General features: G+C 43.3%; 1 protein-coding gene across 1 annotated transcript in view; it reads right to left on the bottom strand.

Annotated features, from left to right (window-relative positions):
* Window positions 1-24,834, bottom strand: part of PLA2R1 (phospholipase A2 receptor 1) — a 114,272-nt gene extending 89,438 nt beyond the window's left edge. The window contains exons 1-3 of the mRNA XM_032409663.1: window positions 24,438-24,834; window positions 8,061-8,444; window positions 5,505-5,678 (exon numbers count right to left, since the gene is read on the bottom strand). Of these exons, the coding sequence (XP_032265554.1) occupies window positions 5,505-5,678; window positions 8,061-8,444; window positions 24,438-24,549 (670 nt within the window). The 5' untranslated portion in view covers window positions 24,550-24,834. The remainder of the gene's footprint in view (window positions 1-5,504; window positions 5,679-8,060; window positions 8,445-24,437) is intronic.
* Window positions 24,835-27,394: the final 2,560 nt, after the last annotated feature.

Below are 27,394 nucleotides of genomic sequence, written 5' to 3'. Positions count from 1 at the left end.
AGCCGAAGGCAGACGCTTAACCGACTGAGCCACCCAGGCATCCCAACCATAAGAAACTCTTAACTACAGAAAATAAACTGAGCATTGATGGAGGGAGGTGGGAGGGGGATAGGTTAATGGGTGATGGGTATTAAGGAGGGCACCTGTTGTGATGAGCACTGGGTGTTATATATAAGTGATGAATCACTAAATTATGTACCTGAAATAAATTTTGCCATATGTTAACTAACTATAATTTAAATAAAAACTTAAAATAAAAAAAAAGACTTAAATTAAGCAAGTTTAACTGCTAATGGAGAAGGATCCAGTAGAATGGTGGGCATTGAAATCACCTAGAAAACTTGTTAAAACAGATTGCAGGGCTGCACTTCTAGAATTTCTGATATAGTTGTTTGGGGTGTTGCTGATAATTTTCCTTTCTATCAAACTTGCAAGGAATGCTGCTGCTGTTGGAATGGGGATCACACTTTGAGAAACACTGAGATACAGGTTGGAGAACGTTGAATGGGAGGCTCTGGAGTCCAAGCGGGGAGATTTGCTCTAGATAGAAAGAGGAACACTATTGTATAGGGTGGAGGAAAAAAGATGGGTGCAGACCCAGGTGGGCTTAAAGGTTAGGGAACAGAAATTGTCAAAACTTTCCCTCTGATGGATCCTGTTTTCATTATGAGTAAGAACTGAGGTCATCTGATGAGAATCAGGAAGGAGAATGGGGGGTAGGGTAAGAAGTTAGAGGAGGATAGGGAGGTTGGTATGGTCATTGTGGGGAGCAAGAGAGCAGTATGACAAAAGAGAAATAATAGCATTGCAACCAGTGTTGGAGGCTTAGGTGAGGTTCACAGTCATACATCTATGTTGATACCAATCTGCCCGTTACACCATTGAAGTTACTGATAAAATAATTGTATCAGCTGAATAAGGTTCAAGGGCAATCAGACCATTCCAGAGGTTGAAGTCTTAAAAATATCTCAAACTAGAAGAAGAAGAATGTAGCAGGAGGGGAAGAATGAAGGGGGGGAAATCGGAGGGGGAGAAGAACCATGAGAGACGATGGACTCTGAAAAACAAACTGAGGGTTCTAGAGGGGAGGGGGGTGGGAGGATGGGTTAGCCTGGTGATGGGTATTGAGGAGGGCACATTCTGCATGGAGCACTGGGTGTTATGCACAAACAATGAATCATGGAACACTATATCTAAAACTAATGATGTAATGTATGGGGATTAACATAACAATAAAAAAATTTAAAAAAAAATATCTCAAACTAACTGAACATGACTGTCCAGCTGTGTAAGACACACAATTAAGAGGGACTCATCATGGCACAGAATTGCCTCTAAACAAACCCAGAGAGATTCCTATATATCTCCTTGTTCCTGAAAATCTATAGTGACAAGTGCTTTATTGTATCCCTCCTGCCAGTGTGTTTATATATGTAGTAGTACTAAATTTAAATTTTGCTCACTTACAGTCAACTTTTTTTTTAAAAAAGGGAAGCATCATTTTGCAGTGAGATACTAAAACCTTCCATTAAGAAAGATGAGATACAGAAGTACAAATCTTTGCTTTATTCCACTCACTCCTTTCTGTCCTATTCACTTGTTGCTCCCGTGGAAAGAGCTATCAGCTTGCTCAGATTTCAGCCTTTGACACATCATTTTGAGTTATGTTGGTTACGAGGAACCAAAAGTAACAAGAAAGGAAGAAAACTGGAAGTGTAATTTAGCACTATACAAATGGTGCTGGTTGAGGTAAAGGTCAGGAGAGCTGGAATCTAGCAGGCTGTCAAGCAGAAGAAGCTTCTGAGCTATAGGAAGACTGGGGGGTGAAAAGCCTCAAGCACCACTGTACCCAAGCTTCCACCTGGGAAACCATAATTGAATACAGGAGACAGAGAATGGTAACAGGGCTCTTCACAGAACCTCAGGGAGAATACTGTGGTTAAAAAAAAAGTCAAAATCCTAGAGGAGAACATAGGCAGTAACCTCTTCAACATCGGCCACAGCAACTTCCTTCATGACACATCTCCAAAGGCAAGGGAAACAAAAGCAAAAACAAACTTTTGGGACTTCATCAAGATAAAAAGCTTCTGCACAGCAAAGGAAACAGTCAAAAAACTAAGAGACAACCCACAGAATGGGAGAAGATATTTGTAAATGACATTACAGATAAAGGGCTGGTATCCAAGATCTGTAAAGAACTTCTCAAACTCAACACCCAAAAAACAAAAAGTTAAGTCAAAAAATGGTCAGAAAACATGAACAGACACTTCTCCAAAGAAGACATACAAATGGCTAACAGACACATGAAAAAATGTTCAACATTGGGATGCCTAAGTGGCTCAGTTGGTTAGGCGTCTGCCTTCGGCTCAGGTCATGACCCCAGGGTCCTGGGATCGAGCCCCACGTCGGGCTCCCTGCTCAGCGGAGGAGTCTGTTTCTCCCCCTTTCCCTGCTCATGCTCTCTCTCACTCACTCTCTCTTACAAATAAATAAATAAAATTTTTTAAAAAAAAAGAAAAAATGTTCAACATCATTAGCCATCAGGGAAATTCAAATCAAAACCACATTGAGATACCACCTTACACCAGTTAGGATGGCAAAAATCAACAAGAAAGGAAACAACAAATGTTGGAGAAGATGTGGAGAAAGGGGCACCCTCTTACACTGTTGGTGGGAATGCAAGCTGGTGCAGCCATTCTGGAAAACAGTATGGAAGTTCCTCAAAAAGTTAAAAATAGAGCTACCCTATGACCCAGCAATTGCATTACTGGGTATTTACCCCAAAGATACAGATATAGTGAAAAGAAGAGGCACATGCACCCCAATGTTCATAGCAGCAATGTCCACAGTAGCCAAACTGTAGAAGGAGCTGAGATGCCCTTCAACAGATGAATGGATAAAGAAGATGTGGTTCATATATACAATGGAATATTACTCAGCCATCAGAAAGGATGAATACACACTATTTGCATTGACATGGATGGAACTGGAGGGGATTATGCTAAGTGAAATAAGTCAAGCAGAGAAAGACAATTATCATATGGTTTCACTCATATGTGGAACACAAGGAATAGCACGGAAGACATTAGGGGAAGGAAGGGAAAACTGAAGAAAGAGGGGGAAATCAGAGGGGGAGATGAACCATGAGAGACTATGGACTCCGGGAAACAATCTGAGGGTTTCAGAGGGGAGGGGGGGAGGGGGATGGGGTAACCCAGTGATGGGTATTAAGGAGGGCATGTGTTGTAATGAGCACTGGGTGTTACATGCAAATAATGAATCATGGAACACTACATCAAAAACTAATGATGTACTGTATGGTGACTAACATAACATAATAAAAAAAAATTTAAAAAAATGTCCCCAGTATTAAGGCCATGTGAAATACATGTTAATGATATTGATATTGGTTTATTTTTAATTTATTTTTAAAGATTTTATTTATTTATTTGAGATAGAGGGAGCGAGCATGAGTGGGGGAGGAGGGGCAAAGGGAGAGGGAGAAGCAGACTCTCAGCTGACTGGGGAGCCTGATGTGGGGCTGGATCCCACGACCTTGGGATCATGACCTGAGCTGAAGGCAGACGCTTAACCCACTGAGCCACCCAAGCGCCCCTGCCCCAGTCTCTCCTGCATCTCTTCCTTCATCACATCTCCTCACACTCCAAAAGCTGAGGGGTTAAAACCAGCACTGGGCCTTCAGGATTCCTAACCTCTGTGTTAAAGTCTCCACTGGGATTGGTCAATAGTCCATACCGTATTAGTTGTTAAATGTCTTAATATCAGCTCTGTATATAGATGTATGTTTACAGAATTATCTGCATACTGTGAATTGTCTGATGAAGAATTATCTGCAACAGGATCATTTAGGTTACTTGTCAAAAATGCAGATGCTTGGGTCCCACACACTGGACCCACTGCATCTCTGATAGAGGGGCCAGGATATGTATTGTTAACTATCCCCCTGGTGATTCTAGAATATCATATCAAATATAGTCTGTATTTTCTGGCATAGAGCAAATCTGTCTGTATTACATCTAGAGACCAAGTTCTTTGAAGGGAGGGTCCTAAGGACTGACACTCTTGATATCCACCACTATGCTAACGTAGTGCTGCTGAAAGACAATAAAGAGAAGGAACCACTGATTCAGAAGTGCATACTGAATGCATAAGTTAGATTTGATGATGATATATGTTGATGCTGATGGCAATGGCTAATCCTGGTGAGTGCTTACCATGTACCAGAAGTACATGTACCTTAGATGCATCATCAAATTGGATCTCAATAATCCTAAAAGTTACCGTTATTATCTCCATTTTATGGCAAAGAAACGGAGACTCAAGATCTCATCATTGAAGGGAAACTGACTCCAAGCTTGGTCTGTCTGACTTCAAAACCTGTACTCTCTCTTATTCACTAAGCCATACTGGTTCTTAGATTAGAAAACAATTCTACAGATAACTTATAAATTCTTTGGAATTCATCTCTTCAATTTGCGTTTGTTTCTAATTTATTTGTTGTATTTGTCATATATGTGGAAGGGAGGTAGGCAAGGAAGAGGAGATAGTAGGAGCTATACTCTCTGACTTGCAAGAACCAAGGTGGAGGACACTGAATATAGAAAGTAGAAAGTATAGGGGCGCCTGGGTGGCCAGTCTGTTGAGCATCTGACTTGATTTCAGCTCAGATCATGATCTCAGGGTGGTGAGACTGAGCCCCGAGTTGGGCTCCACACTGGGCATGGAGCCTGCTTAAGATTCTCTCTCTCTCTCCCCCTCTGCTTCTCCCCCTTCTCTTTCTTCTTAAAAAAAAAAAAAAAAAGTAGAAGGTATATATAAATATTCTTCAATATTTAGCAGGTATTGGAAAACTTTTAGCTAAATAAAAATAAAATAGTAAAGTACTAACTGAAAAAAAAATTAGAACATTGCAGCTGTCAGATTTTGAGGTTATAGCTAGAAATTGAGCAATAAGGAAAGGGAGTCAAGATGAGAACTCATTGTTGAGAAATAATGAGGGCAATTGTGATTTTAAAAAGGTCATCAGGGGACCAGCTGATGCCTGGACCTGACAATGGGCGAGATAGGCAGTCTGGACATGGAGAAATTAAGGCAGCTTATAGGAGGGGGTGGGTTGCACGTAGAAATAAAGAATGAGTTTTATATGCATTCAGGTTTGTTTTGACGTATTCTGCCCAGAAGCTGGGATTAATGAGCGCACAGAGTGTTATAATTTCATTCTGGTTAAAGCATCCTTATGCACTGAGCTTAATGAAGAAAGGCTAATTAACATCTTTTGAGCATAAGAAAAAAAAAAAGAATATACATCAGAATTGTCTTTTCAAGGCAAAACAAACACAAAATCAAAATCTGGATAAATGGAATCAGAGTGCTTATTCAGACTTCAATATATCAATCCTGGTGCTTTTCCTTAAATACAGATAACTTTCTAATCATGCTTGATTCATTCATGACATATGGGGAAAACTAGATTTTCCTCTTACTGGGATCTGGGCAAAATCCCCACTTCTCATCTCGTTCATATCGGCTGGTCGTGGCGCACCACAGTAAGTGGCCTTCCCGCCCTTCCCGGATGCATTCATGATGCCACTGTCGGTTATACTGGAAGGGAAACATGCATGGTGTTCCGTGGGCGTTCCCTTTGATTGTGTACAAATCTAGGAGAAAAAGGCAAAGTCAAATAAGCATTATGTCAGCTTTGTCTTTGGAAACTGTCATATAGTTAATGCGTTTTTTATTGACTGAGAACCTACGATGCATAAGGCGCTCGCTATCCCACAGAGAATCCTTGGGGCCTCACTGTAGGCAGTGTGTGTGACGGTACAAGGGTAAGTGCTGGCTTCAGAGCACGTGCTGATAAACGTCTTGTTTACCTATTTTCTACCTGGTTATTTACAGTGGTGCCCCACCACCGTAGCACACATATTTGTCAGTGGCTGAGAAGGAAAATTAAATGAAAATCTATTTTAAAATACCTTCTCACCCCCAAATACATCAGGGATCACCATCTGAACCTCAAGAATTGTATAGGCATTTATGAATTCATTCATTCAACAGATATTTATTGGGCATTTAATGTGCCCAACACTGGGGATGTACTAGAGAGCAAATTGCAAATCTTCCCTTTCATAGGGAGCTTCTGTTCTAGGAAGTGTACAAGTAAACATATAATTTCAGATAGTGATAAGTGCCATGAAGAAAAACAAAGCAAGGCAGGAAGATAGTGTGTGTGTTTGAAGGATGGAGGAGCACTGTTGTGGAGAGGGTTGTCAACGAAGGCCTCTCTGAATAAGAACTGGGTGAGGTCAAGATGCAAGTCTTTGCAAAAGAGTCGTTCTGGTGGGCAGGACAGCAAATAAGAAGGGCCTGTGACAAGAGTGTGTGGGGGGTGTGAAAGGGGAAGCACAAAGAGGTGCAAAAGGAAGTGGGATTGGGGATGTACTGGAGCGTCAGCTCACAGAGGGCCGGCTCTGCCGCATTATGGATTTTGGCCTTTGCTGTGAGGGTGGTGGGAAGTCAGTAGTGAGTTTTGAATGGGAAAATGACATGATCAGATTTCCATTTTTAAAGACTAACTCAGGGTGCAGTGTGGCAAACCGAACCGACACGGGGAGAGGGGAAAATAGGATGACTAGCTAGGAGGCCTCTACTGCGAGGAGGTGGCCTGTCGGCTGCTTTCTCAGAGTATTTCAATAATCGGGTATCCTCGGCCTTAAGCATGACTCAGTGGGGCCGGGGTGGGGGGTGCTTTCAGTGGTGAGGGGGGATCTGGGCCACCCTCAGTTAAGGGGGTCTTGGAGCAGAAAGGCCAGCTGTGGAGGTTTTCACTCCCTCGCCACAGTTTGCAAGGCTAGATTGAGCACACACCACATTGCCAGCCCTGGAGGTTTGGCGGTTTAGGAATTACAGGTATTTCAGGATACATCCCCCTGTTTCAATCCCCTGACTTCTACTCAGTCTTCCCCTGAGTGTGTAGGAATGTGGGTATAAGGCTAAAAAATTAACATAAAGCAAAATATTAAGTTCTTCCTTAGAATCGAAGACTATTCAGAGTGCTGGCTTGCAACACTTGCTTATTGTAGTGAGTCCTGAAAATGGCTTGCTCTTGGCTCTCTTTTTATTTGGTTTATTGTAGGTACAAAAGAAAATCCTGCTTTGGATCTTGGGAGTCCCTTGCTCTGCTTCCTAGGACTGGTGTAAAGTTCTTAGAAGGATATGCTCTTGTTAAGCCATAATTCTACAGAGCACCATGAGGTCAGGGGCCACATCTGTCTCGTTGGCTTGTGTAAATTAAATGCCCAGCACTGTACCAGAGAAACAGTCAGTGCTCAATAAATAAGTGAAGGTTAGATGGATGAATGAATGAAGAGAGCTACAGAGAGAAGTCTAAGAGCCAGGTTTGAGGTTTCAGAATTTATACCATGTTCTGTCTTTTTTTTTTTTCCTGCTCAAAATGCCAAATATTACAGAACTATGGAGAAGGAAAACCTCCACTCCTGAAACCATGCTTTTCCACCCCTTGACACTTGCCAATGGCTTTGACATTGTGGTTTATCTTTAAATGCCTTGTCCACGACCATGATGTGGATGCCAGTGAGGAAGCTTTGAGGTGCTCTGTGGACACACTCATACATGGGGCTGAGTTTCTACAATAAGAGAAATGGGGGCAGGAGAGGTTCTTCTATTCATCCTGATAAGTCTTTACTTCATAGACCTTTTCTTCCCACCTTTATTTTCTTTTTCTCTCCTAGCCTTCCATTCTTTCTCCTCCTTTCCATTGATTCCCAGAGTTATTTAAGTGTTTTCTCCCCTAATACCTTTAAATTCCAAGTTTTGCTTCTTTAGCAGAATGTAGAAAGCTCATTCCAAGACTCCAATAATCCTTTTATAATAAGCGAGTAAGCAACTGAAATGTGTTTAGCAGACGTCCCTTGAGACTCTAGGTGCTGTCATATAATTCACAAAACTTTACTTAGGGGCAAACTTTCTAAATATACCCTTTCACAAGTAGTTTTATTTCAATTATTTTTTTTTTTTACCTTTGTGCAGATATTCACAAATGCTTCCACCATCTGACATATAGGAAATCCACTTGTGAAGATATTTCCATGAGGCCACAAGCATGTTGTTGTGGTTCACCTGGACCGTGTACTTGAGAGGGCCGGTGAGCATGTTCCTGTTACAGAGCCATCTCAAGGAAATGTGAGTGGAATCACACTCATATATGCTCAATGGCTGCTCTGGATTAGATAAATTCAGGCCTAGGCAGCCACTGCCTCCTATGTTAAAGAGGCGGTGGTTTGAAACCCATTTCCACAGCATGTGCTTGTTCGGTGGTTTGCAGTTCTCCAGGGTCAGTACAGATTTGCCTGCTTGAATGCATTTCTTGAGGCTTTCACTCTGGATAATGAATATTCCTTTATCTGAAACAACAAAAGAGAAAATGTGGCATGGAACTTTCATGTATCATTAACTAGTGTCATGAGGATCCCAGTGTACATGTCTATATGCTGTCATGTGTCACAATTTACAGTCATTTTGAACAGATCTGGAGTTGATGGATGGGTCCACCCGAAGAGCTTTATTTGCACAAAACAGAGGGGTTTCTTGGGAAACAAAATGGACTTGTTGGAACTAATGGGGAAGTGATCTAAGACCTCCATGGACATACAGCTGCAAAGGCTGCCTGTTGACCCACAGGGAGCGGTATTATGGCGAAGGAGCTCGCCACAGCTGGATAGAGAGCAGGGATTGGTAATAATACCCAGGGCTAAAAGGGAAGGACATTGTATGCCCAGAGGTATGGTGACCCTTTGGTTTTCTTCAGGCAAGTGCCTGAATATTAGAAACCTACCAGCTGAACCAAGGGTCACTGAAATGGAAAGTTCTACCATCAGATTCCTATAGAAAAACAAAAGTGTGTAAGTGAAGTGCTGTTTTGTGTCTTGATACAAGGTGCAATGCTGGTGGGAAAAAAGCTTCTCCACATTTGTTCTCAGTGCTGGCTCCGTGCGGAGTAAAAAACTGGGAACATTTGCTCTGGGGATGGCCTCTTCACAAGAGCAGCCTCGTTGGGTGGGACCAGCAATAGGTGGATGCCCAGGACACTGGCTCAGACCCGGCACCATGTGTAGATACATGAGGGATGGCAGAGGACTATGGCAGTGGCCAAGCCACTCAGGCCACAGAGAGATGTGGAGAAAGTAGGCTTTTGTGATACACTTCTGAGCCTCTAACCTCTGGAGCCGGCAGAAGAGATTTCGGTGAATTTCCTGTGGAAAAGCTGGTGGGGCCCAGCTAGGGCATGGGTGTTAGCTACCTGCCCACTATCGGACTATCTCTCAAGTCACTGGTCTGGAAAACACCTGTTATACAATTATGAACGTGTCCTCTCACAGGTTTTTTGGAGGTAGAAATCATGTCTAATTTCTTCAGTCTAAGCACGGAATGAACCGAGTATGTTATAGAAGTTCAGTAAATGCTTGATATTGATTAAATGTGCTGACGCTGCACAGTCCTGCCTGCAGAGGTTGGAAGGCCTGGGGTTCCTGAGCTTCTCACCTCAGAATGTCTGGTCAAGGTCCAAGAGCTCTTTTGTTCACTCATTAGGTAGGCTCCCTTCTTATATTTTACCTCCTCTCCATTCTTTAAAAAGCTGAAGGAACCTTATCAGCTTTCCTTAAAATGGCTGTGGTTTAGGGCAAGTTGTGTTGTGTGGCGGGGGCATAGAATGACAGGCAGAGGCCTTCTGGAGATTTGGGACAGTGCAGGACAAGCCTCCTTGTGCATCAGTGCATGGGGACAATGTTTCATTTTGGTAAAAGTTCTTTTGTTTTTTCCAAAGTTACTCAGGCCAAGAACTGATTTACTGTAACCAAAATCACTGACGACATTGTTAAAAAAAAAGATTGTCAATGTATTAATTAAAGCTATGCCTCATTTAATAATTGATAACTTTACTCATAACCATATATTTGGGGAGTTGAATTAGTTGTCAGAAAATTGCTTTGATCATCATATATCAGAGCAAAAGAGAAGCAAGTGTGTGTTTGGGCGGGGGAAGAGAATGAATGGTTTTAGGGAGATTTCATTTAGATCAGGAGATTTGTTTTCCTAATGAAGACGATGTCTATATGGTTATTAGTAATAGTCATTCAAGATCAAATCTACCCCTTGCCAAAGTGATGTGGACTCTGATAATTAACCTTCTCTCCAACTCTCCTTTTCACCTTTTCATGCCTGGGTAGAAGGTTAACCTTAATTTCTGTTGTAATCTACTAATTACTTTCTAGCTAGCCCAGAGTTTCATTAATTTTTCACTAAAGGATAATTATTTTACTATAACTGTTCTGTAGGTTAGCTTCTATCTCAAATACATGTTCAAATATAGCCACCTACTTACTGGCTGGATCTCAGCCCCCTGGGCCTCAGTTTATACACCTAAGATGGGTAGAGAGACGAGGGGTTGAGGACTCTCAGTCAGGCAGACTGGTCTGGAATTTTGGGCAAATTTTTAATCTCAATGAGCCTCACCTTTCCCTTTTGAACTGGGAGCATATGTGATACTGATCTCACAGGGATACTAAAAGTATTCCATTAAATAACCCATGCAAAGCACATCATACACCACCTTGGCATAGGAAGACTTCAGCAAGTCGATGTTATTATTACTATCATCCCTTTGGCTTCCCAATTCTTGGTCTGCAGAGGCAACATAGATCTGATTGAACACCTGGAGAGTGCTAACTTGAGCATCCCCAAAGACTTCTCTTCTATCATTACCAGAAAAATTCATTTTTACTCTAGCTTTTGCAGCACACAGTGTGTGTAGACTTTTAAAAAAATCCTGAAGTCACCTTTTATGGAGGAAAAATACTCTTCAAAAGCCAGATAACAAAATTCTTGTCTTGTTTGTTCAAATATGTGAGCAATCATGAATTAAGAGTCCTCATCTGTTCATCTTCCACACTAGTATCTACCTGTGAAGTCTATACTGCAGCTCTCTGATAAGAAAGAGACAAACACATGATGTTGACAAGCAGTGTATGGATGAGTGAATGGATGGTCTGTAAGTCAACATTGAAATTATATATCACTAAAATTTTGGGTGAATAAATAATGTTTTTAAATGTTCAAATTATTAAGTGTTACGAGAAAAGGAGTGGTGGGATCAGAACTTCTGGAGTTACACCAGTGATCATAAAAATACCCTTCTGAAGCAGAAGATATTTGACAAACTTAATCCCATGCTGCTCACCTTTGGCGTGTTATGTTTTCATGCCCAGCTGCCTTTAGAATGTAGCTTTTGGAAAAGTTCCTCAGAATGTATCATAAACAAGTAGCTCTGGCTTAACAATAACAATAAATATGCCATCTCCAAAAGAATACTAGGCCATATGAAGCTAAAAAATGACCCAATCCCATTTTCCCATTAAACTATAATAGAATCTGGTCCTGGCACCATTAATCTCTATAAATTCACTGAAGAGAAAACAACTGCTTTCAAATAGACTATGAGGAGACCCAATACAGGTATCAATATTCTGATTATTGTTATATGCATATATGGGTTGTCTGTAACAAAAACATAATGTGGAAAAAGGCCACCAATCCTTAGTGTCTATAGTCAGGTTTTGAAAGGATGAAAATCAAATGTGGGAGGAATCAAGATTGATTATATATGTCAAGGACATCAGTTCTGCTTGAACACTGATTAAGTGATTAATGAAGGACTGCCAGAATTACTAAATCTCTTTGCAGTAAAATGTTATTATACTTCCCTTCATAATTATAAGTTTAAGAGGAAAGAAAGGATTGATTTACTAGAAGTAACTTATAAGCTAACTTTTATCCTTTTTGCGAGGGTGGGGGTAGGGGATAAAATCCACAGAAGACAGTGGTTCTACTTTCTACTTCTGGGTTCTTCTGAGGATGAGATCATTTTAGACCCACCCTTTGGCCCCACAGGATAACATGTACTTTTTTTTTTTAAAGATTTTATTTATTTATTTGACAGAGAGAGACACAGCGAGAGAGGGAACACAAGCAGGGGGAGTGGGAGAAGGAGAAGCAGGATTCCCGCTGAGCAGGGAGCTCGATGTGGGGCTCGATCCCAGGACCCTGGGATCATGACCTGAGCCAAAGGCAGACACCTAACGACTGAGCCACCCAGGTGCCCCTAACATGTATTTTTCTAAGAAATGGGAGGAGAATTCTTCCTTGATCAAATGTGGAATTTAGGTTTAAGGTAATCCTTTTATGACTGCATGTAGAATATTACTACATTCCGCAAGTATTCATTGAGTGCTAACCATGTGGTAGGCACCAGAGACCAGAGACAGAGAGAGGAATTATTTGCCTAAATATCTGTCCCATAAAAGTATATCTATTTCTTCTGAAATCATGAGAATTCTAGTTAAAGAAAAGAAAGGAGTTCCATCAATTCCAAAGAAAACATTATAACTACATTTAAAATAACCCTTAAAGCAAATGATGAAAAACAAAAGAAAATAGCCCAGAACTTAAGACACTTGACTGGATCCTCAACTAGTGTCATATGTGAGGTGGACATGGGTCCTCAGTGTCCTCGGATCATTCTGAGTGGGGAGAGTGGGTGTGGTTGCATGCACTTGCCCACTTTCCAGGGAGGAGACAGAGAACAGACTGGAAGGAATTAGGCCATTTGGAGGAGACTAACTTTACCCATAAACCCTAACCATGAACTTTAGAGCTGGTGGGACTATAAAGGTTATTTCACTGAATCATTCTTTTACATTTTTTTCCGAATCCATTTTGTCTCTGAAGTTTAATATCCATGTGCTCAGTGAGGACAATATAGGTCTAGTTCTAGCTTTATTTACATACATTAATTGATAACATATAAAGAAGAAAATAAACTGCTGCAGATTGTTGCCAAAAATTTGAAGTAGGAGACTTAAAATTTCAAACAAACATTTTTTCAGTCCCTAGTATGGTATGTGTTAGGAACCCTGCAGAAAGAAGGATATGTATGTCATAGTGTTTGCCCTTAAGGAATTGATGTTAACCCTGGGAGTATATCATGAAATGTACAGAAAGAATTATAACTTAACGCTGAAGTATATTTTGATGTCAGAGGTATAAATAAACATATTGAGGTAAAAGCCAGGGTTAGGAGGGGTAATTTGGCTTTTCAGAGAAATCTCTCTCTCTCTCTCTCTCTCTCTCTCTCTCTCACACACACACACACACACACATTTTCATTCAACAGTCATTTATTAGTGACCTTTTGTCACACACAGAGGCACATTGGTGAACTAGCCAAGCAAGATGCCTGTTTTCATTGCAGAAATGAAAGAGAGAGTTCAGAATAGTGGAGGAGGTCTATAGGTGCACAGCTGAGGAGGTGGGCAAGGAGGCATTCTAGGCAGAGCGAATATCACCAAATCTCAGAAGTGACAAAAATAATCAGCTCCAGGGTGATGAGAGTCCACCTATATAAAAGACTCTGGTGGTTATACAATATAAAATTAGAAAGAGGTGGTTTGAGGTCATTTTATGACGAAGTTGAATTTCATTAAAAAATTTGTCTATTATTCTTCAGATGAGAGAGAGAGCTTTGGGAATAAGAGAAGGCATGACTGAGGCTCTGGTGTAGATGAATTGGCATGGTGAATCATTCAACAAAAGCATTTACTGAGCACTTACTGTGTGCCCAGCATTGTTTTAGGTGCTAAGAATATAGGTGTGAGACAAACGTCCAAGTTCCTGGCCTGGAGGAGTTCTCATCCTTAGGTGGGATGAGACAGTCCACCACGGAGCTGGAGCACTGTCTGGGGATTATTGCTATGATCCAGTAAGGGGACAGAAGGCCTCAATTCAGCTGGGTGTGGTGAGAAAGGAAAGGAGGGAATGGTGAGACTCCAGTCACTAGAAAGAGAATTTAAAGGGGGAAGAAATGACAAGATTTAGTGATCAACGGAACATGAGGTTTCTGGAAAAGGTAATTGCAATGATTTGTTTTCTGGTTTCAGCTGTTCAGTTGGCTGGCAAATGCCTGCCAATTCCTACGATACCATGAGGTTGGAGTCTAAAGCCTGGGGCTACTATTCCCGTCTGATCCGTCCGTTGGAACGGTGCTGACTGTAGGTACCTGTAGGACATTTCCCTTGACGCCCCCACTACTTCACTTTTGGCACCCCTTCTGATCACCTCCACCTGCCTTGGGGTGCCTCCGTCCGCTTTAGACAGCTCTTCTCTTAGAAATGGGTGGAGGTTTGAAGTGGTAAGTGAGTAAGATAAGGTTTGAAGCATTAAGACTTCATTGAGGTTTCTGTACTTTTCACACAAAAACACTTGAAACAAGCAATAAAACAACAATTCCTAAAGAAATGCTCTTTTTATGGTGGATTTTAGGCAAGCAAAGGGCTTTCTGGTATTTAATAAATTCCATTATGGTGGTGGCCACCTAATCCAACTACACATAAAAAGTCAGCCTCTGTGCTCCTCCATATTAAGGGAAGAGGAAGGAAAAGTTCACATACACGGTTCACATCAAGTGCAATGCTTAAGAAAGCTATTAGGAAGCCACAGCTTGGCAAATACAATCCAGTTTCAATCTCCCACCCCATTTGCCTGGATTTAAAGCTCTTCTCCTCAGGGCACCTGGGTGGCTCCGTCGTTAAGCGTCTGCCTTCGGCTTAGGTCATGGTCCCAGAGTCCTGGGAAGGAGCCGCGCATCGGGCTCCCTGCTTGGCCGGGAGCCTGCTTCTCCCTCTCCCACTCCCCCTGCTTGTGTTCCCTCTCTCACTGTGTCTCTCCCTGTCAAATAAATAAATAAAATCTTTAAAAAAAACTAAATATCTTCTCCTCTATCCACCCACACGGCCGGTGCTCAGGCACTCTCTGCCCTGTAACATCTCCTGAGTCTGTCCAGTTCCTTTACGCTCTGACAGTACAGTAGTCCCTCCCCCACCCTTAGCTTCCATTTTGCTTTCGGCAGTTTCAGTTTACCCAAGGTCAACCATGGTCAGACAGCAGATGATCCCTCTTCTGAGGTGTCACCAGAAGGTCGCGGGTAGCCTAATACTATGTTATAATACCTACGGCATTCACCTCACTTCATCTCATCACATAGATATTTTATTATCTCGCATCGGCACAAGAAGGGTGAATACAGTACAACGAGATATTTTGAGCGAGACCACATTCACATAATTTTTATTACAGTATATTATAATTCTTTCATTTCATTATCAGTTACTGTGGTTAATCTCTTACTGTGTCTAATTTATAAATTAAACTTTATCCTAAGTATGTATGTATAGGAAAAAACATAGTATATATAGGGTTTGGTACCATCTGCGGTTTCAGGCATCCACTGGGGGTCTCAGAATGTATCCCCCCCGAAAAGAGGGAGACTACTGTATTTCAGTTTGGGCGTGGAAAGGGTCCAGAAGATAGTGGGGAGGGCATTTCTCTCCTGTAACCAATCTGAAGGTGAGCAGTATCTCTCTTGAGATGTATTGACCTTTTCCAGCAACACAAATTTGGGTTTGTCCTGTGCAGTGAACAGTGGATTCAGATCTGATTGTGTTCCTTACTTAGATTACTCTGTAGCAGGAAAGGATGTTGTAAGCCACTGAATCAAGTTCTGTTCATGGCTGAATGATGCAGAAAATCTGGATTCTTAATATGACTTTCCAAACCAATAAGCAAGGAATTTCTGATGCTTGCAGAACTTGAAAGAACAGTCCCGCAGAACAAAGTGAAAAGTGTGCCTGTCCCTTCTGGCCCTCTCTGCATGCATATTTGCATTTTATCCCAAATCATCTGAGATTTGGTGTTTGTCTCTTAATCTGACAGCACCTAACAAAGCCTGTGGCTACCTCTCAATTGCCTGCTATTAATCAACTAAAATATAAAGTACATTTTAAAATATGTCCTTATCCTGTCGCAGAACTTCCGTTTCTTTATCTGCCCTAGCACTGTCCTTGACTTTGAGCTTTCTTTATTTTCCTGCAGCTTCTGAACCTGGATAATCATCATCTCCACAGGCCTATGGGATCCCTCTTGCTAAATCTTTTTACGTGTTCTCTCCCTTTTTTTTCTAATCTTCCCAAATCACCACTCCCAGTTCCACGGGGCACACAATACTCTTTCTCACATGCGGGAAACATGAAACCCAGCTAATCAGCTCCACTGGCTCCAGTTTTGTGGGGATTCAAATTGCCTGTTACCAAACCCTGTGTGAAGTGGGTTAACCCTTGTAGACTGTCCTTACCACACCGTGCTTACTCAGATTCCCTCCCGTCCCTTCCTCAGTTAGCAGTAGCTGACCCTTGCAGAAAATCTCATCTCTTCTGAGGTTCTTCGCTGTATCTCTCTGTATCTTACCAGTGAATTGATAAGTTGAGTTGAAAACCTTTCTCTTCCTTTTAGCTTTTAGTCTATCCCTCCATCATTTTGTCTTTAACTCAAAAGTACCTAATAGACATGGCTGGTATAAAAATCATTATTCACAGCAGCTCTGTTATCTTTTTATAGACTTGAAAACATACCATATCAGTCACCAGGAAGCCTGGCTACAAAGAGCAAGTTACGGCAAGACACAGTAAGACAGAACACAGTTAAACTTCCCTCTACGAATGCCTGCTTGTTGAAGCCCTGGGGATGTGATTCAAAGACTAGGTCACCAAAACAAATAGAAACAGAAAACAACTTCACCAACAGCCAAAACAACTCCGGAAATGATGTGACATTATTGAACGCAAAACTGTTTACACGAGCTCATCCATTTTAGGTGCTTTAAGAATATACCCATTTAAGAAAAATACACATTTACTTAACTGGGAGATAGAAATTAACACAAACACAAAAACAACTATTAATGGTAGATATGTTGTTAGTTCCTGTACTAGTTTGCTAGGGCTGCAATAACAAAGTACCACAAATGAGTGACTTCATAGAAATTCACTGTCCCACAGATTTGGAGGCTAGAAGTAAAAAATCAAGGTGTCAGCAGGATTGGCCCCATCTGAGCCTGTGAGAGAAGTATCTGGTCCAGGCTCCCTCCTTGGCTTGTAGATGAGCGTCTTCTCCCTGTGCCTCTTCATATCATCTACTCTCTATGCATATTTCTGTGTTCCAATTTCCCCTTCTTATAAGGACACCAGTCATATTAAATTAGGGCCCACCCTAAGCACCTCATTTTAACTTGATTATCTCCATAAAGGCCCTATCTCCAAATAAGGTCTCATTCTGAGGTAATGGGGGTTAGGAATTCAACATACAAATTTTGAGGGGGATACAATTCAAACCATAGTAGTCCCCATGCTTCTGATTCAGGCTGGCTCCCTACTTTGCAGGGCCCAGAGTAAGATAAAAATGTGGGTTCCTGCCTGGGCCAGGGAAGTCAAGTCAATCTCCACTTCCCGTGAGCCCACAAGGGATTGCAGCCTCTGTGCCAGCCAGTGCTGGACTCACGCTCAGTGCCTGGATTGGGGATAGGTGACAGGCTCCCCACTCAGTCCTCACCAAACACACCTGGTGCTGTCAGCCCAGCGGGCGTAGCTGCTGCCTTGCTCCTCCCTGAGATGCCACTGGTCTTCCACCAGCAGACCCCGGGCCCCCTGTCCTCCAACCTGAACACAACCTGTTAGCACAGTGGATAGAGGGTAGGAGTGGGGAGGCAGCCGCTTAGAACCCATCCAGGGGATCTGGCGGGGTGGGGGTGGGGGTGTGACACAAGTGGGACTGAGCTTGAACTAGCTTCTAGCTTCTGGCTCATACTCTGTTGTCCCATGAGACTTCATGCCCAAAGCACAAATTCAGAGATTAAAGTTATTAAGAATTGCAAGACCCAAAACCACAGAACATTAAACTCCAAGTGCAATGCCCTGCTGAGCATGGCACTCTGTGTCTTCATGGGCCACATGCCCATGAACCCACCCTGTTCTTACTTGAACAAATCTAACACTATGGAAGAAAGACTGGCAAACTACAGAGCACTTCTTTTACGGCAGAACTGCTTGAAGCTGAACAGTAACTGCCTTGGTTTCTCCATCTGCACAATGGGTATAATAATAGCATTGGCTTCACAGGATCGTGATAAGGATTACCTCAGTCACTGTGATCACTCTATAAATGTTAATAAAACAAAAGCAAATCTTAACTCAAAAGTACCTAAAAGTACCTATCGAACATGGATAGTGCCAAATAAGACAACAATGTTTTTAGTTAGAGAACTACTTCGAATTTCCTCTTATATTTTCGTAATTGAAAAGGAAAGTTCTCAAGAGAAGAATGCCAAAAGCCAGAAATAGTAAAACTTTTTTTACTAGCATATTTCTTTTTCATGCTAACACCTTTTTTTGCATTTATTTTATTACCTGGGAGGCTGAATATATTTTTAGGTTAGCCATTTACTTTTTTTAAATTAAGTTTTCATTTAAATTCCAGTTAGTTAACATTCAGTGTAATATTAGTTTCAGGTGTACAATTTAGTGATTCAACACTTCCATACATCACCCAGTGCCCATCACAACCAGTGTACTCCTTAATCCCCACCACCTATTTCACGCATTCTCCCACTCACCTCCCCTCTGGTAACCATCAGTTTGTTCTCTATAGTTAAGAGTCTGTTTCTTTGTTTGTCTCACTCTTTTTTTTTTCTTTACTGATTTGTTTTTTTTCTTAAATTCCACATATAAGTGAAATCATATGATATTTTTCTTTCCCTGACTGACTTATTTCACTTAGCATAGTAGCATATTTCTTTGGAACTGTAGTAATCTGGAAAGTATCATAAATTAAAAAATCATGTGGCCACACATGAAAGCAGAAACCTCTTGTTTGTTTTGTTTAGCTCTGTATCACAGAATCCAATTTACAGAAATTTTAATAATATTCCTCCATTTTTCTTGAGTGGTTTTATAAAATATTTTTCCCTGAATGACTTAGTACAGTGTTTAAAAGGCATTTGTTTGTTTCTTTTATGAACAGTTTTTCCTTTCACTCTGAATAATTAAAGAAATATAATTTACGTTCCTAGCTTTGTATTGGAACATCTCCTAAAAGGCTTTCAAGGATAATTTCTACAAGAAAATGGAGGCAAGGGTCTATAAATGTCTCAACTATATTACTTTGATAGTAATATAGTTCATATGAGGGTTGATAGATCATATAAGGGTTCATCACAAAGGGATGAGTTTAGAAGAGGCAAAACAAAGGAATCATTTCTTCAGAAAACTGGATATAAATAAGCAAATTGTTAGGTCAAGGAAGGGGAGATGAGGGGACAACTGAGATCTCTGTGTGACTCTACTGTTCTGGTCATTGGCTTGGAACCTGCATTGTGTGGAATCACACAATGATTACAGTTGTTACTGTAACAACCAACAATAAAAAGAGGTTAGAAGCTTAATGAGAAAAAGGAAAGCACCAGGAAAATTGGAAGTCTATGCTGACTCTCAAAGGCTCGTGAGGAAAACAGCCAGTCAGAGAAGTTGGGATGAGAAAAGTATGAAGTGGAAGAGATTCTGAGAGATGATGATGAAGATGGGAGGAACAGAGTCAGGTGGTGGGAGTGATTGATGACCGGGTAGGACAGCTAAACCAGTATCTGATCAGGCTTGTACTTAAATTCCACATCTCTAGATTAGGAGAATGGCTCGTTGAGCAGGGGTGTAGGAATTGCCCAAATCAGTAGCTTTTCTGCTTTATGAAAATATTCACCCTTAACATGTAGACGTACTGGTTTGGAAAAGGAAGAATTGCAGAGCACAAGAGGCTGGCTTCCTGTTCCTCCTGTCACAGAATCAAATCACATGCTCCCATCAAACAACAGGATACAGAGTGAATTATTTTGTGAGGTCATAAGGCTATGTGGGGGGGGGGGTGTCTTTTGCATTAGTGCTTGAGTGCCTGGTTCGAATTCCCATTTTTCTAGTTCCTATAGGTGCAAACTCTTTAACCTTCTTCATCGGTAAAGAAGGGTATGTATTAATAGTACCTACCTCATTGTGGTAAAGACTCAGTGTGTTAATGTGTGTAAAATAGCACACAGTAATCATTGTCCAATTGTTAGTTACTACGAGGAGCAGTCAAGGGAACCACTGTTACCTTTGTATCAGAAATGGAAGCTATGGGGAAATCTCAGGGTCACCTCGTCTCCCCATTCCTGCCTCCAGGTGGTGGCTCTCATCACCCTCCTTCAGAAACCTCTCCCCCATGGCACATGGTCTTCCCTTCCTCAACACTGGGGTACACCATCCTGAACCTCTTCCTTACATTCGCAATGACTTTGATGCCAGCAGGCTCCCCGTTCTCCTCTCCACCTCAATGCCTTTAACTTCTGCACAGATGCCCTAATACTCCAACCCAGTGTTTTCTCCATCACAGGTCATGGTTCATGAATGGGTCATGATATCAGTGTAGTGTGTCATAACCCGTGTTACAAGACGAAGTGGAATGGGACAGAGTAGATGAGTAGCAGCACATCGTATTAGGTAATGGTATTTTTTATTTATTTTATTATTTATTTATTTATTTATTTATTTATTTATTTTTAAAAGATTTTATTTATTTAACAGAGAGAGACACAGCGAGAGAGGGAACACAAGCAGGGGGGAGTGGGAGAGAGAGAAGCAGGCTTCCCGCGGAGCAGGGAGCCCGATGTGGGGCTCGATCCCAGGACCCTGGGATCATGACCTGAGCCAAAGGCAGACGCTTAACAACTGAGCCACCCAGGCGCCCCAGGTAGTGGTATTTTTTAAATGAAACTTTTAAACTTCACACACATATGTCTGTATTGCTGTGGATGATGGGTTCCTCAACTTCCTCTGTCCCGAGGACCTTCTTTCACCTGTTCCCCACTTCAGTGACCACGCCTACAACCACACCTTAGACTTGGTCACTATCAAGAAAGGATCCACCTCCAAAACTTGTTATTTCCATTTTATAACCGCTGTCCCTCCTCTTCTGCCATTTCTTCTATGTCTTTCACTGAGTTTATTATTTTTAATTTTCTTCTTTTTTTAACCCATATTTCTTGAATCCAAACTTTCTGCTTCTTAGTATTCATGCTGTGACTGACTTAGCCCAGATCATCAATGTCTTTCTTCATGAGAGTTGATTTAACCTCTCACATGGTCTTTTTGCTGACCTCCATAATTACTCTCTTCAAGTCCCAAACTGACCATGGCATTCCTAAACTTAAAAGTGTGTTCTGGTTCCCTTTTGTCTGAACTCATGAAGCTGTTCTCAGCAGTACCCAGTTCACGTCACCAGAATTTATTTTCCTTAAGCAGAGTGCCTCTAACCAAACTCTTCATTTCCTCATCTCTTGCATGCATCCGAATATTGATCTGTCATAACTTCTTGTCCTGCCACAACCCTATTCTGGGGATCTACTCAATCACAGCCCCTGATGGAGCAGATCCATGTGTGCACCTCACACCACTATCGCAGCCTACCAGCCATGGAAGGCCTCTAATTCAAGGGCAGAGTGCAGGGACTAGCCAACAGGCTATTTCCTCTCCTAGGAAATTAGGCAACTCTTCCAAAGAAGCTGTGGGAGCTACACATGAAAGGTACTGCACGTAGACGCAGAAGAAACCAGTCCATAGAAAGAGAACCGAACAGGGACCAGCAAGCAGCCCCTGACAGAGAGAAACAGAGGAAGTCGTTGCTTTATTTCAGAGGCCAGTTCTCAGTTCGCAGGAGGCCTGGCTGCACAGGAGAGCCTGTCCTCGGGTCCCCCTTGAGATCCTAGTGCCCTTATATCTAGCCTCATGTTTGCCTGAGTGACCTTCCGTGGGCCCTCTTTCTTCCATCCAAAAGAGCTTAGACTAGAACTTTCAGCCTATTGCCCAACATGTGATTCTGTGCCTCTGTGCTTTCCTCCAGAATGTTCTATCTCCTTTCTACTTATCTTTTAGGAAAATAAATGCCTTTTTGTAATCCACAGCCCCTCAGGCCAGTACCTTCTGAGTATGCCTTTAGAACTTTGCTCATTCCTTGTGATCTTAACATCTACTGCACTGTTTTGTAATTTTTTGTGTTTCTGTGTCTGTCTCTGGACTCTCAGCCTCTTGAGGACATATCCTACTCATATTTTTATCTTCCCAATCTGGGAGTAAGTAGCAGATTCCATTGGTTATCCATACAGCCTACCCTGGAGGTCATTTACCTGACAGAGTTCTCATATTTTCTGACTGACTCTCTGTGTCTCCTTGCCTGACAGTGCTCCATTCAGGCCAGAGACCAGGAGATTAGTGCCCCAGGAGGGACCCTCCATCAGGGAGGAACGGGAGTTGGTGGATGAATACCTCTGTTTCCTGCGCTTCAGTGGGTCCACTGCGTTCTTCACAGTCACTGAGAAGGGCTCCTGTGAAATTGAGCCCCTTCCCTGTCTCATTTCCTCACTCTTCCATTGTGTCTTCTAGAATCACCTCCCAAATAAACTACTTGCATCGAAATATTTTCATACCTGAATAATCTCTCTGCCAACTATGTCAAATTTTCAGATTTGCAAACTGTCACTTGGAATGTACAGGAGGTAGCAGATGGTTTTAACTTCGGAGTGTCCTTGGCCACTAAGAAGAAGGCACTGATTAGAAACTATCTCAGGCCAGGATTTGGGGCTTCTACATATAGTAGGGATTAGCTCCTTAGTGCTAACCGGGGCTCAGAGGCTTACTGGTGCATTTTCTCTGTGTGGCTTGGGTGCAGCTTCTGTCCTATGGGCTGCTGTCCTGTTCTAGATACTAGCACTCAGGCACATTCTAAAATGTAAAGGAAAAAGCACTGTATGGTAAACTCTTAGTGGAGATGGTTCCTACGAGGGGGTCAGATGTACATCCACAGGACCATTTCTTTCTTTCTTTCTTTCTTTCTTTCTTTCTTTCTTTCTTTCTTTCTTTCTTTCTTTCTTTCTTTCTTTCTCTTCTTTCTTTCTTTCTTTCTTTCTTTCTTTCTTTCTTTCTTTCTTTTTCTTCTTCTTCTTCTTCTTCTTCTTCTTCTTCTTCTTCTTCTTCCTTCCTTCCTTCCTTCCTTCCTTCCTTCCTTCCTTCCTTCCTCCTTTCCTTAAAGATTTTATTTATTTATTTATTTGTTAGAGAGAGAGAGCACAAGCAGGGGGAAAGGCAGAGGGAGAAGGAGAAGCAGACTCCCCGCTGAGCAGGGAGCCCGATGTGGGGCTCGATCCCAGGACCCTGGGATCATGACCTGAGCCGAAGGCAGATGCTTAACCGACTGAGATACCCAGGTGCCCCCACAGGACCATTTCTATTGAATTTACCAAGAAGGTTAAGAGGTCTCTGATCTTTGGCCATTTTAGAATAAGAATTACTCAACCTGTCCCTGATAAAGCCTTGTGGGAGTGCTAGAGAATACAGTCCAGAAAAGATTACCTCAAAAATGTAGGCATAGTTGAGAAGGAAAACAAAGCAAAACAAAACAATGAACGCAGGGATGGATCACACCTTGTTTTACCTCTTCTTTCCAAACTTATCCCCAAAGGCGGAGAGGAAGGGACAGAGGCTGCCTGGAGACTCCTGCTGGTTTATCTACCCCCCTGCCTCCCTCCTCCTTTCACAGAGGGGCTGTTTCCAGTTTCAGACACTGGCCTCTCTGCCTTAGAGGCACCCATGCAGTTAGTTATTCTCCACTGTGGGCCCCTGCAGGACAACCTCCCCTCATGACTCTTCACACAGCTTTTATGAGTCTTCTCTGTATTGGGTGCTAAATAAATGTTTGGTGACTTGATCCATGTGTGCACATGGGCTGTGGGGGTGACTTTGAAGGAACTCTGGCTCACAAGCCTGCCAGATGCCTTACCAACGATCTCTGCATATCACACACCCCATTTCTCTGATGAGAGAAACTGAGAGGCAAAGAGGGTTATTTGCTCCAGCTTGCATAGTTCATGGCCTACAGAGGCGTGATATTAACAGAAAAGATTAAGTATTCTTTCCGGAAGGAGCAGAGGGCTGGAAGCCTGGCCAGGGGCCACTGGGCAAGTGGCACACATCCAAGTTTGCTTTGGGAGGGGACGAAGTGGGACATCTTTTTGCCCTCATTTATCTGAGTGATGATCCTCCCAAATAAACAACTCTCGGGTGGCTACTTTCTGAGACGTCTTCTATCCTTCTGTGCCCGGCTTGTCCCGGGTCAGAGTGTAGTCAAGTTTTGCCTTCCAGCCCAGGCCGGGGGCCGCCCGCGGATGCCTGGAGGATGCGGGGCGGGAAGAGTGGGGTGCGAGGCCCGTCCGGGTGCAGGACGGGCCCATCCGCCGGCCTTCTCCGGACTACCGAGACGCGGCCACCATACAAATATGGTCACCCCTCCCCGCCCCCAGCTTCGCCCCTTCCTCCTCTGCCGTAACCACCCCCGCCCGCAATGTGCCGATCTGGTCTCTTCGGCCGGGGGACACTCACCCTGCCACTCGAGGACCGACTCGGGGGTAAGCGCGGTCACCGCGCCCTCGGCGAGGCTCCGTGGCGCCCCCAGCAGAAGCAGCAGGGGCGGCAGCGACCGCAGCAACAGCATCGCTAACCACTGGGCTCGCCGGGCGCCCGGAGTGACGGTCGCGGGGGGCCAGCGCCAAAGCCCGAGCGCGGGGGCCGCGGCGCTGGAGGCGGGAGCGCAGCCCCCTCGGTGCTCCACGCCTGCCCGGGCCTTGCCACCCCAGCCTCCCGGAGGCCCACGCCGTCGTCCCTGTCGCCACAGTGTGCCGACACCCGGGGCTCTGGGCTGGAGACCGGGACGTTGCGGAGGTTTTCCCCGCCCTACTCACTCGGGCTTGGAGAAGGAGGAGGAAGAGGCGGTGGACCATCTGCCCATCCCAGAAATTCCTGCCTTTGGGGTGGGGAGAGAGGAGTGGTGAGGCTGCCCCGTGCAAGCTCCGCCTGCTTCCAGCCCCCTCTCTCCTTCCTGGGGAGGCCGATAGGAGTTGGGGGTGAGCAAGTTGAGAATCTCTGGGACAGGAAATCTGACATCTGGGTTTGCAAACCACCCGGATTCTGGTAAACACTGCGGGTTTGGCAGCAAGCAGCTTAGAGTAAACCAAGCTGCTCTGTGAACCCAGGCGCTTTGAGAGTACTCTGGAATGTGGACCATGGAGATCCGTGGGGTGCGCCAGGGTCCTCCCTCAAAGTACCCCAAGGTTCTTCCATTGTTGAGCTCCTTTTATTTTTTTAAAATGCCATCTCCCCACTTTCCATCTCCTTGGATCCCCCTAACCCAGCAAAATAGCTGGGTTAACCCACTTTACAGCTGTTATCCCACTTTATAGCTGAGTAAAGCCGTCGGGAAAGGCAAAATTATTTGCTCTAGGTCACTCCTTAATCTAGTAAAAAGTTACTCCCTAAACTGGTAAGTAGGAAAAGACTAGAATGTAGTTCTTCTAACGTAGTCTTTCAAATAACCAGCAGAACACTAGAAACATTTAATATTCATGAGAACAAGCTAACATAAGACCTTTCCTAAATAGGACCTTGACCTTAGTCATTAAAACATGAGAGAGGGGAAGGGAGCTTAAAAAAAGGGGGGGGAGGTGGTGGGATCTTGGAGGACCTTTCTCAGCTGCTTATTGGTCAAGATCAAACTAACGTTTTTGAGTGACAGTGTCTGCTAGAGACTGAATTGCATCCTCCTCCCCCAGTTTGTATGTCAAAGCCCCAAATCTCAATTGTATTTGGAGATAGGACTTTTAGGCATTAATTACATTTAATGAAGTCTTAAGGGTAGGGTCCTAGATAGGATCAGTGGCCTTAGAAGAAGAGGGAGAGAGAGATCTCTCCACCTGTAGTCACTGGGGAAAAGCCACATGAGGACACAGCAAGAAGGTGACCATATGCAAGCCAAGAAGAGAGCCCTCATCAGAAACTGAAACTTTGGACCTTGATCTTGGACTTTCGAGCCTCCAGAACTATGAGAAATAAATTTCTCTTGTTTAAACCACCCAATGTATGATATGTTCTTATGGTAACTCAACCAGACTAATACACTGTTTTAGCCTGGCTCCGCAGAAAGCAGAACCTAGGATGAGATCCCTGGCAGGAAATGGGATTGATGACCAGAGTGAAATAGGGAAGAAAGGAAAACCACTGCCTTGGCCACTGCAGTAGCAACACGTGTTCGGTCCTGTAGGAACCTCAGAAGGCCTCAGAACAGTCTGGCATGAGGAAAAGAGGAAAGCATTTATCTATAGGCTTACGATTCCTGTTGGTTAAGGTGCTCCTAGAGTTAATAACTCCTCTGCACATTTTCTTGGCAGTGGTGAGCTTTAAGCGTGGTCCTATGCCTTGGCATCTCAGAGGCCCGGGACAGACAGCAACAGGTGCATGGCATGGCTAGAGGTGAGGTGCTGTCAGTTTGCCCCAGAAGGAAGCTGGGGGAGGCCTGTGCAGGGCTGACTGCTGCAGAGGTAGCTGGTGGAAGGGGCGAGGCTGAGAGAATATGAGAGTTTCCAGTGTGTACTGAGTCAATTGCATATCATTAGATGTAGAAGTTAGCATCTCTGCCTGAAAACATGCAGAAAAGGGATGCCTTTAGCATACTGACTGTAGAGACTTTAATCATGATATATTTCTCCTGTGGCCTCAGAACTACATTGTGTGCTATGGGAATATCTCCAAAGTAGGTGATTCAGGCCTGAGTGGGCTGGCATCTACTACAGCAGTGAAGTGCAATCCGCATGCATAATCAGGTAGCAAAGTGTAATAGTGTTGTCAGTCTTTGGTGAAGGGCAGTGCAGGGAGAGTAAATGGGAGAGAGATCAGGAAGAGCTAGAGTGATTGTGCAGGGTTAGATGTACTCAGGAAGGGTGGAGGAAGAGGCTGTGCTAGGATGGGAAGAAGCTGTGAGAAAAAATACAACGGTTTGGCAGAGAAATGCTTGTATAAGCAACAGCGAGTAGATGGTCCTACCTGGGGCGAAGGGCCGCTATTGGGGTACCCTGGCAAATGAGGTCAGTCACTGGGACTTTGGTCTACCTCCCACTGGTTGTGGGATCCAGGTGAGACAGTCACCTGCCCTGGGCTTCAGTTGTACGCTCTGTATAATGAAAAAAGGAGAAAGCTTTCCTTGACCCAAAGCAGAGAATATTCCAAAGTAGCAGAGCTATGAGTGTGAGCAGGATTAAAAGGGAAAACAAACCATATTTCATCTAAGAGCAATTAGTATAATGAAGAAATGGTGATGACAGCTTCCTGGGCTACTGACACCACGCTTCCTATTCAACAATTAGAAGACTCAGAAAAGAGCTAGTTTTTCATCTCTTCCTGAAATATTGTGGCTTTGAGGTGAAAATCCGTGGCAAAGAGCTTTTTAGCCTTAGAGAAAATTATTCTTTCCCATACCTCGGTCTTGTGTGTGTGTTACATTTACGAGA

The sequence above is a fragment of the Phoca vitulina genome, unplaced genomic scaffold (assembly GCF_004348235.1).
Source record: "Phoca vitulina isolate PV1807 unplaced genomic scaffold, GSC_HSeal_1.0 scaffold1, whole genome shotgun sequence".
In the NCBI taxonomy this organism is placed as follows: domain Eukaryota; kingdom Metazoa; phylum Chordata; class Mammalia; order Carnivora; family Phocidae; genus Phoca; species Phoca vitulina.
Note: the sequence above shows the minus strand (reverse complement) of the source record. Positions and strands in the feature narration are given on the sequence as shown.